General features: G+C 37.2%; 1 protein-coding gene across 3 annotated transcripts in view; it reads left to right on the plus strand.

Annotated features, from left to right (window-relative positions):
* The window catches only part of Cadps (calcium-dependent secretion activator 1), a 1,213,340-nt gene that overhangs the window by 42,626 nt on the left and 1,157,316 nt on the right, over positions 1-13,398 (plus strand). For all 3 annotated transcript variants that reach the window (XM_090396519.1, XM_090396528.1, XM_090396537.1), the window contains exon 2: positions 3,084-3,164. In XM_090396519.1, coding sequence (XP_090252645.1) covers positions 3,084-3,164 — 81 coding nt within the window. The remainder of the gene's footprint in view (positions 1-3,083; positions 3,165-13,398) is intronic.

The following is a 13,398-nucleotide window of genomic DNA, read 5'->3' on the forward strand; positions in this document are numbered from 1 at the left end:
TTTATTTCTTTTATTATACATAATTGTCCATCAAGTCCTCTTCTTTGTTCGCAATGCTCCTTGCATTCCAAGTTGCAATTATCATTATTATCATTATCACCAGTTTTGTTTACCTTTTGTTAGGCTTTCATAACTCCAGTGGTAGGGGTTGCTTCCTAACACCTGTGGACAGGTGGTTCTAACAGCATTTGCTCTGTTACAGTTATACTGCCCCCACTCAGTCACCAGTGCCTTGTTTGTACTTTTAGTGCACCACGAGAAGATGATTTGGCATTTGAGTGAAAGATGCTGTATGTTGCACTTCACTATCCTTTCACATAATTCAGCTATTTAATGATTACTTTATTAGAGTGTTCCATTATGGTAAAGCAGGCTTTATTCCTAGAAGGATAAAGAGCAGCGAAGGATTAGAAGTGAATGAAGAGGAGATGTCAGTAAAGCAGGGAGGGAGGGAGAGAGAGGGATGCTAGATGGGAATTTGCTACCTGTTTAAAGGGAATGTGGCTATTATGAAGGGTAAGTTCATGAAGAGTGGAAGGATGGAAAGATAGTGCCATATGTGGTGACAGAATGAAAGTATCAACCAGTAGATCAGCTTGTATTTTTTCTCTGGTTCTTAGGATTTTGGAAAAATTTGTAAGAACATATATATGGATTGTTAGATAAGGGTAAATATTATTTATGCAGGCCAGCATGGATTTCTTAAGGGGGCACTCTTGTTTTTGTAGTCGGTTGCCTCTTATAATAGATTAACGAGCAGCAGATGAGGATAAATAAGACTTACTCTGTCAATTTTTTTTTTTTTTTTTTTTTTTTTTTTGATTTTTCAAAGGCTTTTGACAGGGTACCAGATTAGTGGATTGGATTGATAATTGGCTTTCTGATGGATATCAATTGTATGTTGGAAGGGGAAATGGGGGGCCATCAGTATCATGTAGTAGGAAGGCCTCATAGGGTTTAGTAGTGGGACCGTTACTTTTTAATATTTATGTCAGTGATATTGTCATTGACATAAACTAAGGGGAATGGGAATATATTCAATTGTTCACAGATGATGTAAAGTTTAGGACGGTTATTAGTAAGAGTGCTGATGTTTTGGCTGTTTAGGAGAATTTGAATTGAATCAGATGTCAGTTTAGTGCAGCTGAATGTAAGGTTTTAAAATTTGTAAGCTATAAATGGGATGTTTCGATTGGGTGTTTAGTTTGGCCTTCAAGTTATGCTTGAAGAAGTGAAGAAAAAAAAAAAGAGCACTTGGGGTGATTGTAGATAAAAATTAGCAGTTTGGAGGACATACTCAAAATTTGTGAAGACAGTTCTCTGAACTGTTTTCACGAATTTTAATACTTCTACATTATTAAAGGTGACATTAACCACAGAGATAAAAGAGTGGAGTTCAAAAAGCTGTGATCAGACATCTTTATTACTTTGCTTGGATGCTGTCACCAGGATTTGAAAAGGCTGAAGTAATGATGGAGAGGGTGCAGAGGTAGATAACGAAAATGATATCATTACTGCACAATGTTAATCCTTTCATTTAGAAAAATTAAACAGAGAATAGTACTCATTATATTTGATTTATGAAGTGAACTATTGTTTGAGATAAAAACTTTAATAATAAAATTCTACATTTCACTCTTTACATTAAAATTATCTTCAGGAATATCTGTGTATGTATGTGACTACATTATAGCAACTTACAACATACCATAGTAAGCTATATCACGTTTAAAACTACTTAATAAAATTTTTGCAAAAAAAAAGAAGTCCAAGTAAGATTAATAATTAATTACATCAGCCAGTTAGAATTTTCTTATTAATAAAAAAACAAAACAAATAGCATTTGTTTCTTGCACTTTACTTTTTATTCTTAATACAGTTATCCCTCAACTTGCATCCATTCGAAGATATGTCCGTGATCTCATAAGGGAATAAATAACATTTTCGACTATACTTTTTGAACAAGATGCAAGCGAGCATAAAGTAAAAAAGTTTCTATTTAGCAAATGCATCATGCATAGTGGCAGAACTTTCATTCAGCGGCAGCCTCCCTTTGCAGTTGGCAATCGGCATGAACCGGGAGTTGGGGTGGAGAGGATTCAGAGATGAGTGACCAAGCTCGTGACAAGTCTGTGAAACATTCCCTATGAGGATAGATCGAGGGTAAATATTGTCATCTAAACTCTGGGTTGCAGAGTTTAGATGACAGGTGGAGGAGAGGGGATACAATTGTACATTAAGATTAGAAACATATAATTTACTAAAGGGATTTTACAAGATTGATACAAAAGAAATTTTTCAATACATGGGGTGTATGGGAAAAACAAGGAATCACACTTGGAAGTTTGAAGTCTTGGAAGGGATTATAAGAAGACTGTAATTTCTTGTCAAATATAATTTACTTTCTGACCAAGTGAAGGAGAAAAAAGAATTTACAAAAAAAACAGCACTGGAAACTTTGGACGCAGAGTTTTAGAGTGTTGAATTTGGTTAATGTAAGATGAGTTGCTCATAATCATTTTGTGTTTGACTGCGGAACTTTTGCTGAGAACACTCGGGTCCTTTTGGTAGAAACAGACTGCACCTTGAGAAAGTGTTCGACTTGACTAATGAAAGTTATGTATTGCACTTCAAATCTGAAAGGTAAGCAGGGGCGTGTTAATTTATTGCAGATACCAGATGCTATTAAATTCTCTGTAGATGTCAAAAGCAACATACCCTTACATGTGAAGCATCTCTTTGGGACGGGACATTATTAGTAATTTTATTTCTTTTTGTTTTTCTCCCATTTCTGTTCTTTTCTACTTTCATTGTTTGCTCTGGTTCTGTTTTTATTTATTATTTATTTTTTTATGATCATTATCAGTAGGATCCAGAACCCTGCTCTCAGCCATTGCATTCCAATCACTGTTGATGGGGGGGGGGGGGAAAGCAGTCCTCACTCTCTTGTTCCCTTTATACAGCTTCTGTATATGAAAGCTGCATAAGGTGAGCAAGAAAAATTATTACAAAATGAAATGGAATTTGTTTGGGATAATTTTTAAATTTTGGATAACTTTCTCTATAAATTTTTTACTTTGCAGCTTGATTCTCAAGATGAGCAAGCAGCAGCCATTCGACGAGAGCTGGATGGAAGAGTGCAAAGAGTTAATGAAATGGAAAAGGTATGATACCCATTATGATTTTTTCAGTTTATGATCATTATAATCACTATCATCATCATCATCAAATTCCTGCTATGCACCCTCAAGGGGTGTACAGGATACGATAATACTACATAAAAAATTTACATCATTATTTTATATATTTATTTCGTATCCGAACACAAGTGGTACAGTAGTAAGTGGCACAACATCATTTACAACAAATTAGGATACATTACAATGAGATCAGTTTAGATTTGGTGGGTGAATTATACAGGGAAATAATAATTAAATATGAAAAAAAGGAAACTATACATAACTTATATACAATAAATATGGTCAGATGTTCCTCCAGTATCTTGCACAATCAACTGCTTTTTCTGTGCAGGATATAAGGTCCTCTTTTGTGCAAGGTGATGGAAGAAAGGGGCAAGAAAGAAGGTGTTCCATGGACTGGGTTGTCCCACACTCACAATTGTCTGGGCCAGTGGGGTAGCCTCATTTGATGAGGTTTTGTTTGTAGTGTCCTGTCGTTTGCAGTCTGTTGAGACTTTTCCAAATATTCCAGTTCAAGTGGGCACCACGTGGAAGATGTTTGGCTATTGGAATACTATTTTCAGGATATAGTGCATGCCATCGTTGAAGTCTTGTCTCTGGGAATGTTTTAGGTGGTTCAACAGTTGCCAGGAAGCTGTGTTGGGATCTTAGTCTTTGGGCAATAGTGGGTGGCGTTCATCATTCATTTGTCTGCTTCTTTCATCAGCTGAGAATGCAGATCTTTGAATTGAAGGAGGTGCAATAGCAGCCAAAGTATACAGGTCTTTTAGTGGTGTTGGTTTCAGGCATCCTGTAATTAAGTGGCAGCTTTCATTCATTGCTGGATCACGTTTTTCAGCATGGCAGTATCTGAACTATACTGGGCAGGCATATTCCTCAGAAGAATAGCAAAGGGCCAAGGCAGAAGATCTCAGTGTGTTAGGGTCTTCATCCCATTTGGAGGAGGTAAGTTTTTTTAATATCAATATATTGAAAAAAGCTTACCTCCTTTCTTGCATTCACTTCATTACTAACTTCCTATCTACCATTTTCCTCCAAATCAGTCTGTTACTTGTCAAGACTCCAACATTATCAGATCTTATAGTTCTATTGTCTAAGGCACTTTGTACAGTATCAATCCACCTATATCTTGGTCTTCCTCTGGGTTGTTTTCCTGCCAGCCTGGCAGAGAACACTGGTTTTGCTCATCTTTTCTCGCCCATTCTATTTAAGTCACCATAGCACCTGACATTAGCTCTGCTAATGCATTCCTGGATACTAACAATGTCAAGTTCTTTCCTAATATCCTCGTTTTTAATCTGATATGGTTATTGATGCCATCTTTTCATGCCCCTAATCTTTCTCAGGACTCTCATATCTGCAGTCTCTAGTCTTTGGTCAAGTGTTTTACTTCTGACCCAGATTGATAAGTTAAAACTGGTTTGAACACTGTCTTGTATACAGCTAATTTAGTGTTCCGACTAATTTCTCTCTTATTCCATATGAATTTATTTAATTGACTTCCTACCATACCAGCTTTGTTGATTCTATGGGCTTTCCATATTTAATTGACCATCTTCACTAAAAAGCGTGCCTAAGTAGCTGAAATGTTTTACTTGTTCCACAGGTTCTCCATTTACAACACAGTTCACATTTTCAATGCTTCTGCCTATTTTCATTGTCTTTGCATTTTTATTGCTGACCTTCATACCACATCTATTACAACAGTTATTCGATTTGTTCAGGGAATCTTGCAGACTTGTAGCGGATTTATTTAGAAATGTAACATCATCTGCATAAAGCAAAGAGCTAACATTAACATCTCCAATTTTGATATCAGGTTTAATACCACTTTCCTTCATAATGTGATCCATATAGATAATGAATAACAGAGGGGATAATGTACATTGTCTCACACCAGATTTAACATTAAACCATCTTCCTGCACTTCCTTCAATTCTAACTGATAATGTACAACTCAAATAAAGACTAAGTATTGCTTCATATAATGCCCCATTGACACCATATAACTGCAGCGTATTGAATAGCTTCTCTCTCTTGGCACCTTGTCATATGCCTTTTCCAAATTGACAAACCTTAAATACAGATCTTTGTTATATTCCCATGCTTTCTCAACTATTTGTCATAAAGTGAAGATCTGATCCTGACAGCCTCTATTTGGCCTGAATCCTGCTTGTTCTTCACCAAGCTCTTCCACAATTCTTCTCAACCGTTTCTCAAGTATACTTGCATAAATCTTACTAGGAACACTCAGTAGGGAAATTCCTCTGTAATTCTTACATTCAGTTTTATTTCTGTTTTTATATACGGGTGCTGTGAGAGCTCTACTCCAATCATCAGGAATTCGTCCCTCTGTCCAGTCCTTCTGAATTATGCAGTGCAGCCACTGTAAGACTCTTATACCTCCATACATCAGCATTTCTGGTTGAATATCATCTACTTCTGCTCCCTTTCCACATTTCAAGCATTTGATGGCTTTTTCTACTTCAAGTATGGATATATATTCCTGACTGCATGCCTGTTGAGTGTTTTTTTACCATTGTGCTATCACTGCTTGTTTCAAAAAAAAAAAAAATCAGCTAACTCCTTTTTATTCCAGTAGATTCATTTATCAAATATTCGAAGTAATTACTCCATACTTCAAGGATATCTTTTTCTCCAGTTTTCATGTCACCTTTATTTCTAATTCCTTTCACAACACTCGTTCCTTCATTTCTGAGCTTCTTCAAAAACCTCCAGAATATCTTGCCATCTTCTTGATATTTATTTTCTATGTTCTTACCAATGTCCTCCCATGACTTTTATTTTGCTAGTTTAACACAGTGTTTAGCTTTCTTACATTTGTCTCTGTATTCTCTAAGAGCACAAGCTGACTTATTTGCCAGGAACTTTTGATATGCTTTCTTCTTTTCCTTCACTGCCTCTTTAACTTCCCGTGTCCACCATGGAGTTCTGATTTTTCTATCCTTGCAGACAACCTCACCACATGCCTCTCTGGCAGAATCAATCAATGTTTTCTCCAGAGCTTGCCACTGAATCTCGAGGTTTGATTCCTGTTCTCAAAGTCTCATTTTTTCTTGAATAATGTTTGTGAATTTTAGTCTACAGTACAGATTCGAGAGCTACTCAACTTTTATTCGCTTTAAAACTTTCTTACATGTTCTTCTTTTCAATATGAAATTCAATTACATCCAGCTCAAGACTAAATGGTGATCACTTCCAATTTCAAATCCTCTGCACACTCTGGTGTCCTGCACCAGTGGGAAATCATCACTATCAACAATAACATAGTCAATGAGATTTTTCTTATTGCTTGCCTCTTCTCTACATGTGAATTTGTGCACATTTTTATGTTGGAACATGGTGTTAGTAATAACCAGTCCATGTCCTGAGCAGAAATCCATCAGATATTTGCCATTATTATTAGCTTTGCTAAATTTTCCCAAAATATTTTTGTATGTCTGACAATCATTTCCTACTCTGCTATTTAGATCCCCAACAAGGACCAACTTTTCCTTTTTCATTGTGTCAGTTGCTTTCTCTAAAGCCTCAAAAATTCCTCCACTTCTACCTTAGTAGAATCTTCTGTGGGACCATAGGCACAAATACATCTCATTGTCCAGTTCCCCATTCTGATATTTGCCCACATCACTCTACTCGAGACTGCCTGCCATTCAAGAAGATTTGCCTCTTATTTCTTCTTCTTCTTCTTCTTCTTATTATTATTATTCAGGCCTCCATGGAGTCAAAAGACTCATCATGGGAGGTCCTTCCTAAGAACATAAAGTCTGTCATGACTCGTTGAAAGTTTATTTTTCACTTGGTTAGAGTATAATAAATTTAGTTTAATCCTTTATCCAAGTGTGAGCAAACAAAGTTTGCGCCTGAAAGTATCTTCAGGACTAGGGCAAGGTGATACAACACCAGGGCAAGCTTGCTACACCTTTGCAACGAGTTGCCCTGGTGTTGTATCACCTTGCCCTAGTCCTGAAGATACTTTCAGGCGCAAACTTTGTTTGCTCACACTTGGATAAAGGATTAAACTAAATTTATTATCTGTCATGACTCATTGAGGGGGAGGTTTCCCTTCTAAGAAACACAGTCTATCATACCACTCCTTAAACTCATTGACTGTTCTTGCTCTCACCACTCCATCAGGCAATGCATTCCACGGTGCAGTCACCCTCCATGCAAAGAAACCACTCCTCACCCTCTTGCTCACAGTTTCCTTTCGTAACTTCCAGGGATGGCCCCTTGTCATGACTCCTTCCCGCTGTTCAACCAAGCGGGAAGGAGTCGTGACGAAAAAACTCCTTAGTGTCAACCCTGTGACCACCTCTCAACAGTTTAAAAGTCTCAATCATATCACCTCTCCTTCTTCTATCCACCAAACTCTGCAGTTCACACTCCCTCAGCCGATCCTCATAACTAACATTGTACGGTCCTGACACCATCTTTGTTATCTGCCTTTGTACCCTTTCCACAGTTAATTTATCTCTTTCAAATCCTGAGGACCAGATCTGAGAACAATAGTCTAAGTGTGGTCTGATCAGAGACTTATACAACGGAATGATAACCCTTTTATCTCTGCAGGTCAGTGTCCTTCTCATAATTGCAGCAATCCTTTTTGTTACCTTCATCACCTTTGCAATATGTCCCCTAAATTTCAGGTTTCTATCAATCATCAACCCCAGATCTCTTGTCTCCCCAACTTCCTCCAATATAACTCCTCCCATAGGGTATGCAGCATTCCATCGATGTTTTCCAAACCTCAAGACCTTACATTTTGCTGCATTAAACTGACACCCCCATTCATTTGCCCATCCATCTAGCTTATTCAAAACCTCTTGCAGGGCTACCACATCTGCACTATCACTAATAATCCTTCTCAGCTTCGCATCATCCGCAAACAACTGAATATCCCCTTGCAATCCACTGGCAATGTCATTGATATAAAGGTTAAACAATATAGGTCCTAGTACTGAGCCCTGTGGGACCCCACTTGTAACCCTCTGCATCTTTGAAACTGCTCCACCATACACAACTCTCTGATACCTATCAGACAGCCAATCCTGAATCCAGTTGACCAATCTGACATCCAGACCCATGTGCTGCAACTTAAATATCAGCTTATCATGTGGCACCTTGTCAAATGCCTTCGTTAAGTCTAAGAAAATTGCAGTATATGCCTTTCCCTCATCTAATGTTCTTGTAACGTTATTATAAAAGGCTAGCATATTGCTAAAACAACAGCGCCCCTTCACAAATCCATGATGACTCTCACAGATAACATTACTCTCATCTGCCCAATGCTCTATACGGTACCTCAGTACTTTCTCCAAGATCTTAACAACTACAGATGACACACAAACTGACGTATAATTAGACACTTCCAGTCTGTTAGCACCCTTATGCAATGGCATTATCTTAACTGGGCACCTTTCCCGCAGCCAGGCTTACATTGAAAAGCCAGGTTAAAGGCACTGTCAGTTCCCTAGCACATTCTCTCAAACTCATGGTGAATTAACATTCAGTCCCAAAGCTTTACTGACATCCAGAATACTCAGTATCTGAAACGCACTCTTCTCCTGTACCTCTAAACCTCAAACCTGCCCTATCCCTCTAGCATTAAAACTGACTCCTCTAGGATGAAATACTCCAATAATGTGTTCATTTAGTGTTGAATACTATTGCTACTCCTTCTTTTCCTTGATTGTCATTTTCTAAATATAACATTTTGTATATATTGGCCAGAAAGATCTCACAAGTTTTTGTCTTTTTTATTTCTGTCATCCCTATTATGTCAGTCTACTTATCTAATTCTTCAGCTAGCTCCATTTCTTTGCCATTCAGGCTTCTTATGTTGATAGTACCGATCTTATCTTTGGATGTTGAGTTCGGGTATGTTTTCAGATTTGTTCCAGTAGCTGACTTTTCACTGTTTGCCCTGGTTCCCTGGCAAAAACAAAATGCCTTGTTTAACTGGGCGACACCCCAGCCGGTATGAAATTCTGTCCTGTTGTACTATCATTTATATATATCCCTTTTTTTTATTTGACAAAGTGTTATTTTTATCCTATAGCTATTTATATTTAGACTATTCACATGTTAAATTTTCGGTTTGTACAGAATGTTATATAATACAGTAATAATTATTATTATCATCCTTATTATTATTATTTAAGGTATTGTGACTTTGAAGTTAATTGTAGTGATTGGCAAATGAGGATTATTTGATTAAGCTGTGCTAATCCCACCTGCTTCGAAGCTAGGGTTAGCTTTTATGAAGAGAGTAGGATTAGCATACACATTTATGTTTGGTATTTTTTATTGGTGGAAAGCAGGCATTGTATTGGATTGTGGTGGTTTGTGAAGTGAAAAATGTGTGAGTGCTGTATTAATTGTGTTGGTTTATCTTCCACATTTCGTGTTTTAACATTCTGTAATTGTCTGTGTTTTAAATTTTGTGGTTGGTTGTTGAGTAACTTGGGTATGAGATGTGATCTCACTGCAGAACCGTATGTGTTGTTGCAGGATCTTGGGGTGTAAAGAGTTGTGGTGGGTCATGTTATGAAACATGTCTCTGTTGTTACGATAGGTGTTGTTGAAGTAATTACTTAGTAACATTAAGTAGTGTTTCAGATTTTTTATGCTTAGGATTTTTTGCATCGCCTTATAGGGCTCGGTTATTGGCTGTTATATGTCAGGCCTCCAAATCACTGTTGAAATAATTTTCTGATGTAATGTTCTATTTTCACTAGATGGCTGTATGATGTGTTAGCATAGATTGTTATGCTGTACCTGAGGAGTGATTTGCAGATACCATGATATAGTTTTTTTTTATGTTACATGGAATCATGTCTTTTACTCAGAAAAGTTTTGCTACAATGATGCGGAGTTTAGTGTGTAGGTAGTCTATATGTTTTGTCAATTTGTAGTGGCAATCTATGTGAAGGCCAAGGTATTTTGCATGTGTTATGGGGGTGATTTCAGGACATTGGCAGCTATTTTTGTTGTTAATGCAGTGACATGTGTGACAGTGTAGCGATAGTGGTACAAGGCACATGAATCTTGGATTATGTATAATTAACATCTGTGTTTTGATGTTATTCATTATAATTAAGTTTTGGTAGAAGTAACTGTGATTTCATTTACTGCACTGCAACTACACCAACGCCATCTACTGTCGACCACTACTACTGATAATTCCACAGACAATCGCAAACATCCATGTCCACAGCAGGATTCGAACCCGCAGCCTTTTGGCTGGAGAGTGGATATGTTAACCACTCAGCCAGCCAGGCTAATGTATGCATGGGAGCTCATATGTCCAAAATGTGAATGCATGATTGTGTTAATGAATTGTTAAATATTTCTTCTCTTGCTGGGGAGTTTATGTTGTACTGACTTAGTATATCAAGGTATGTGTTAGTGGTTGATGAAGCATGGTCAAGAGTAATTATGTTAATGTCTTCTGTTAGGATGAGCATATGTGTTTTATGTCATTCAATGCCACTTAGCCATAATTCTAATTCATGCAGAAAGCTGAGTGGGTTTTTATCTGGGGGTCTGTATATTATGTTTATTGTGTATTTGATTATATGTTTGTCGCTATTTGTGATTTCCAAAATCAGTGTTTCCGCATATTCACAACGAGTTTATTTTTCAGTCACCCTGTATTTTTCTTTGATAAATTCCATGATGCCATCTCCTCTTTTGTTTGGTCTACGTAAGTTGTAGGTCTGGAAATTATTAATTTTGTATGCATAAGTTTCTGTGTCGTTTATGGCAAATTTGGTCAGTATTAGTACATCTGTGTTTGTCAAGGTGTAGTTGAGCAGTGTTATCAGTGTAAGCCTGTGTTTCTTTATTCTTATGTTTGTGTGTATAATAGTGAAGTCAGTATTGGTGGAAATCTTGTCTGTCCGTTTCTTCAAAGAGTCAAAGAACTTTTAACTTTATATTTTTTGACTGAAATGTTCTCCTAGATTTGAGATCTCCATGATATGGTTTTAAAAGTAATTTTAAATCTTGTTTTTAGGGATGTGGAGAGTTAATGTATTATATTAGTAGACTGTGTAGGTCAGATTCTCATGCAAGTATATAAACTCGAGTGTTTTCGTTCTGTCTCATATTTATGAGACAGAACGAAACATATCTGTGAATCCTTAGTCCACAGGAACTTGTAGATTTTCTCTGTTTTTCTTTTTCTTGCCTGGTATAAAAGATTTTTAAAGTATTGAGTCCAGTGTTCAGATATATAGATTGGTGTTGGGAGTTTCTTGTCAGTTAGGATCTATGTTGTCGGCCTTGTTTTCTTGCTTGCTGCAAGAATGCATTATCTCAGACCTGCTGGTAAAATGAGCAATGATTGGTGGCAGCCTGTCTTTGTTTTTTGTGGGCCTTGGTTATTATTATTATTATTAATAATAATATTATTGCCAGCCTCGTTGGCCAAGTGGTTAGCATATCTGCTCTCCAGCCAAAAGGCTGCGGGTTTGAATCTTGCTGTGGGAATGGGTGTTTGTGATTGTCTATGAAAATACCAGTGGTGGTATTGGGCAGTAGATGGCATTGGTGTAGATGATGATGGTATTTGCAAGGTTTGTTGTAGTTGGTGGACTGAGTGGTGGAGATGGAGAATTGTAGAGTAGGTGACCTCCTTGATGAGTCCCTTGGACTTCCTGGAGGTGTCATGTAATAATAATAATATTAAAAATTTCCTTTGTGTCAGTTTTATAAAACTCCTTCTATATCGTACAAGTTTCTATCATGTCTCCTGTTTTCTGCGTATCAACTAAACTTTGTAACCCATATCTTCAACCTAGCCTCTTAAGGAGCATTCCACTGAGCTGTCACCAGCTTGGCAGCTCGTCTCCGAATCCCCTCTACTATCTTCTGATCCCTAGGAAACCCAGGTGACCAAATCTGTGCATAGTGGTCAAGATACAACCAAATCATAACCTTATAAAGAGGGATAATAACTTCCCTTTGTTCACTTGTTAGCATGTAAATGCTTTGAGCTATTTTATCAACTTTAGCAGTATGCTGTCTAAACTTCAATTTTCTGTCCACCATTATCCCCAAATTCCTGGCCGCTTCACTTTCTTGCAATCCCATACTGTCCATGTGATTAACAAGATGTGACCTTTTCAACTCAAAGCATAACTTTATATTTTGCAACATTAAATTGACAATCATATCCTTTGACCACAATGGCAATTTATTTAAATCATCCTGCAGGATATATACATCACCTTTATCAGCTATTGATAAATTATCCTCCTCAGTTTTGCATTATCAGCAAACAACTGAATATCCCCCACTCCACTTAAATCTTTCCCTATATCCCTGATATACAAATTAAAGAGTAGTGTCCCTAGTAAAGAATCCTGAGTACCCATTCCCGTACTTTCTAAATTTTGTAATAGTTTTCATGTGGTATTCTGTCAGATGCTTTTTCAAAGTCCAGCAGTATCATGGTGTAGCAATTTCCATTATCCAATTCTGTTGTCACTTTATTATAAAATGTGAATAAATTACTAAGACAGGACCTGCTCTTTACAAAGCCGTGTTGCCCTCTATAGAGTATCATATGCCTATTCACCCATTGTTTGATTTTACCTTTCAGTGACTTTTCCAATACTTTAACAACCACTCCTGGTAGATTAATTGGTTTGTAATTTGTTCCTTCTTTCTTGGGGTCACCTTTATCTAATGCAACTCTCTTACCCTCTTTTCACTCCCTTTGAACCTTGCCATAGCTGAGACTTATGAACAATTTCATGAGAACAATACCAGTTCTCTTGCGCATTCAAATAGCACATGGACTGCCATGCCATCCACTGCCATTGCTGTATTCACATTAATACTTTTCAGTATGCTGAACATTTCTTGTTCATCTACCTGAATTTTGACATGAATCTCTGTCACATCAGCAACTCAACTATTTCTTTTGCCTCTGTCACTTTCCTACCATCAGCACTGATTAGTCATTCTACCTTAGTCCTTTTTCCTCTTACTTGCTACATAATGAGAAAATTCCTTTGGATTTACTTTGACTTGCTTAGCCAATTTTCTCTCAATCTGATTTGGCCTTTCTTACCATACTAGTCACCCTTCTTGCATCCACTTTGTACTGCTCATGAGTATGCTGATCACTTTTTTTCCTTTATATTTCCTTTTTCTTTTTTGTATC

The sequence above is a fragment of the Typopeltis vanoorti genome, chromosome 1, assembly GCF_054136105.1.
Source record: "Typopeltis vanoorti isolate ZY-2024b chromosome 1, IOZ_Tvanoo_1.0, whole genome shotgun sequence".
In the NCBI taxonomy this organism is placed as follows: Eukaryota; Metazoa; Arthropoda; class Arachnida; order Uropygi; family Thelyphonidae; genus Typopeltis; species Typopeltis vanoorti.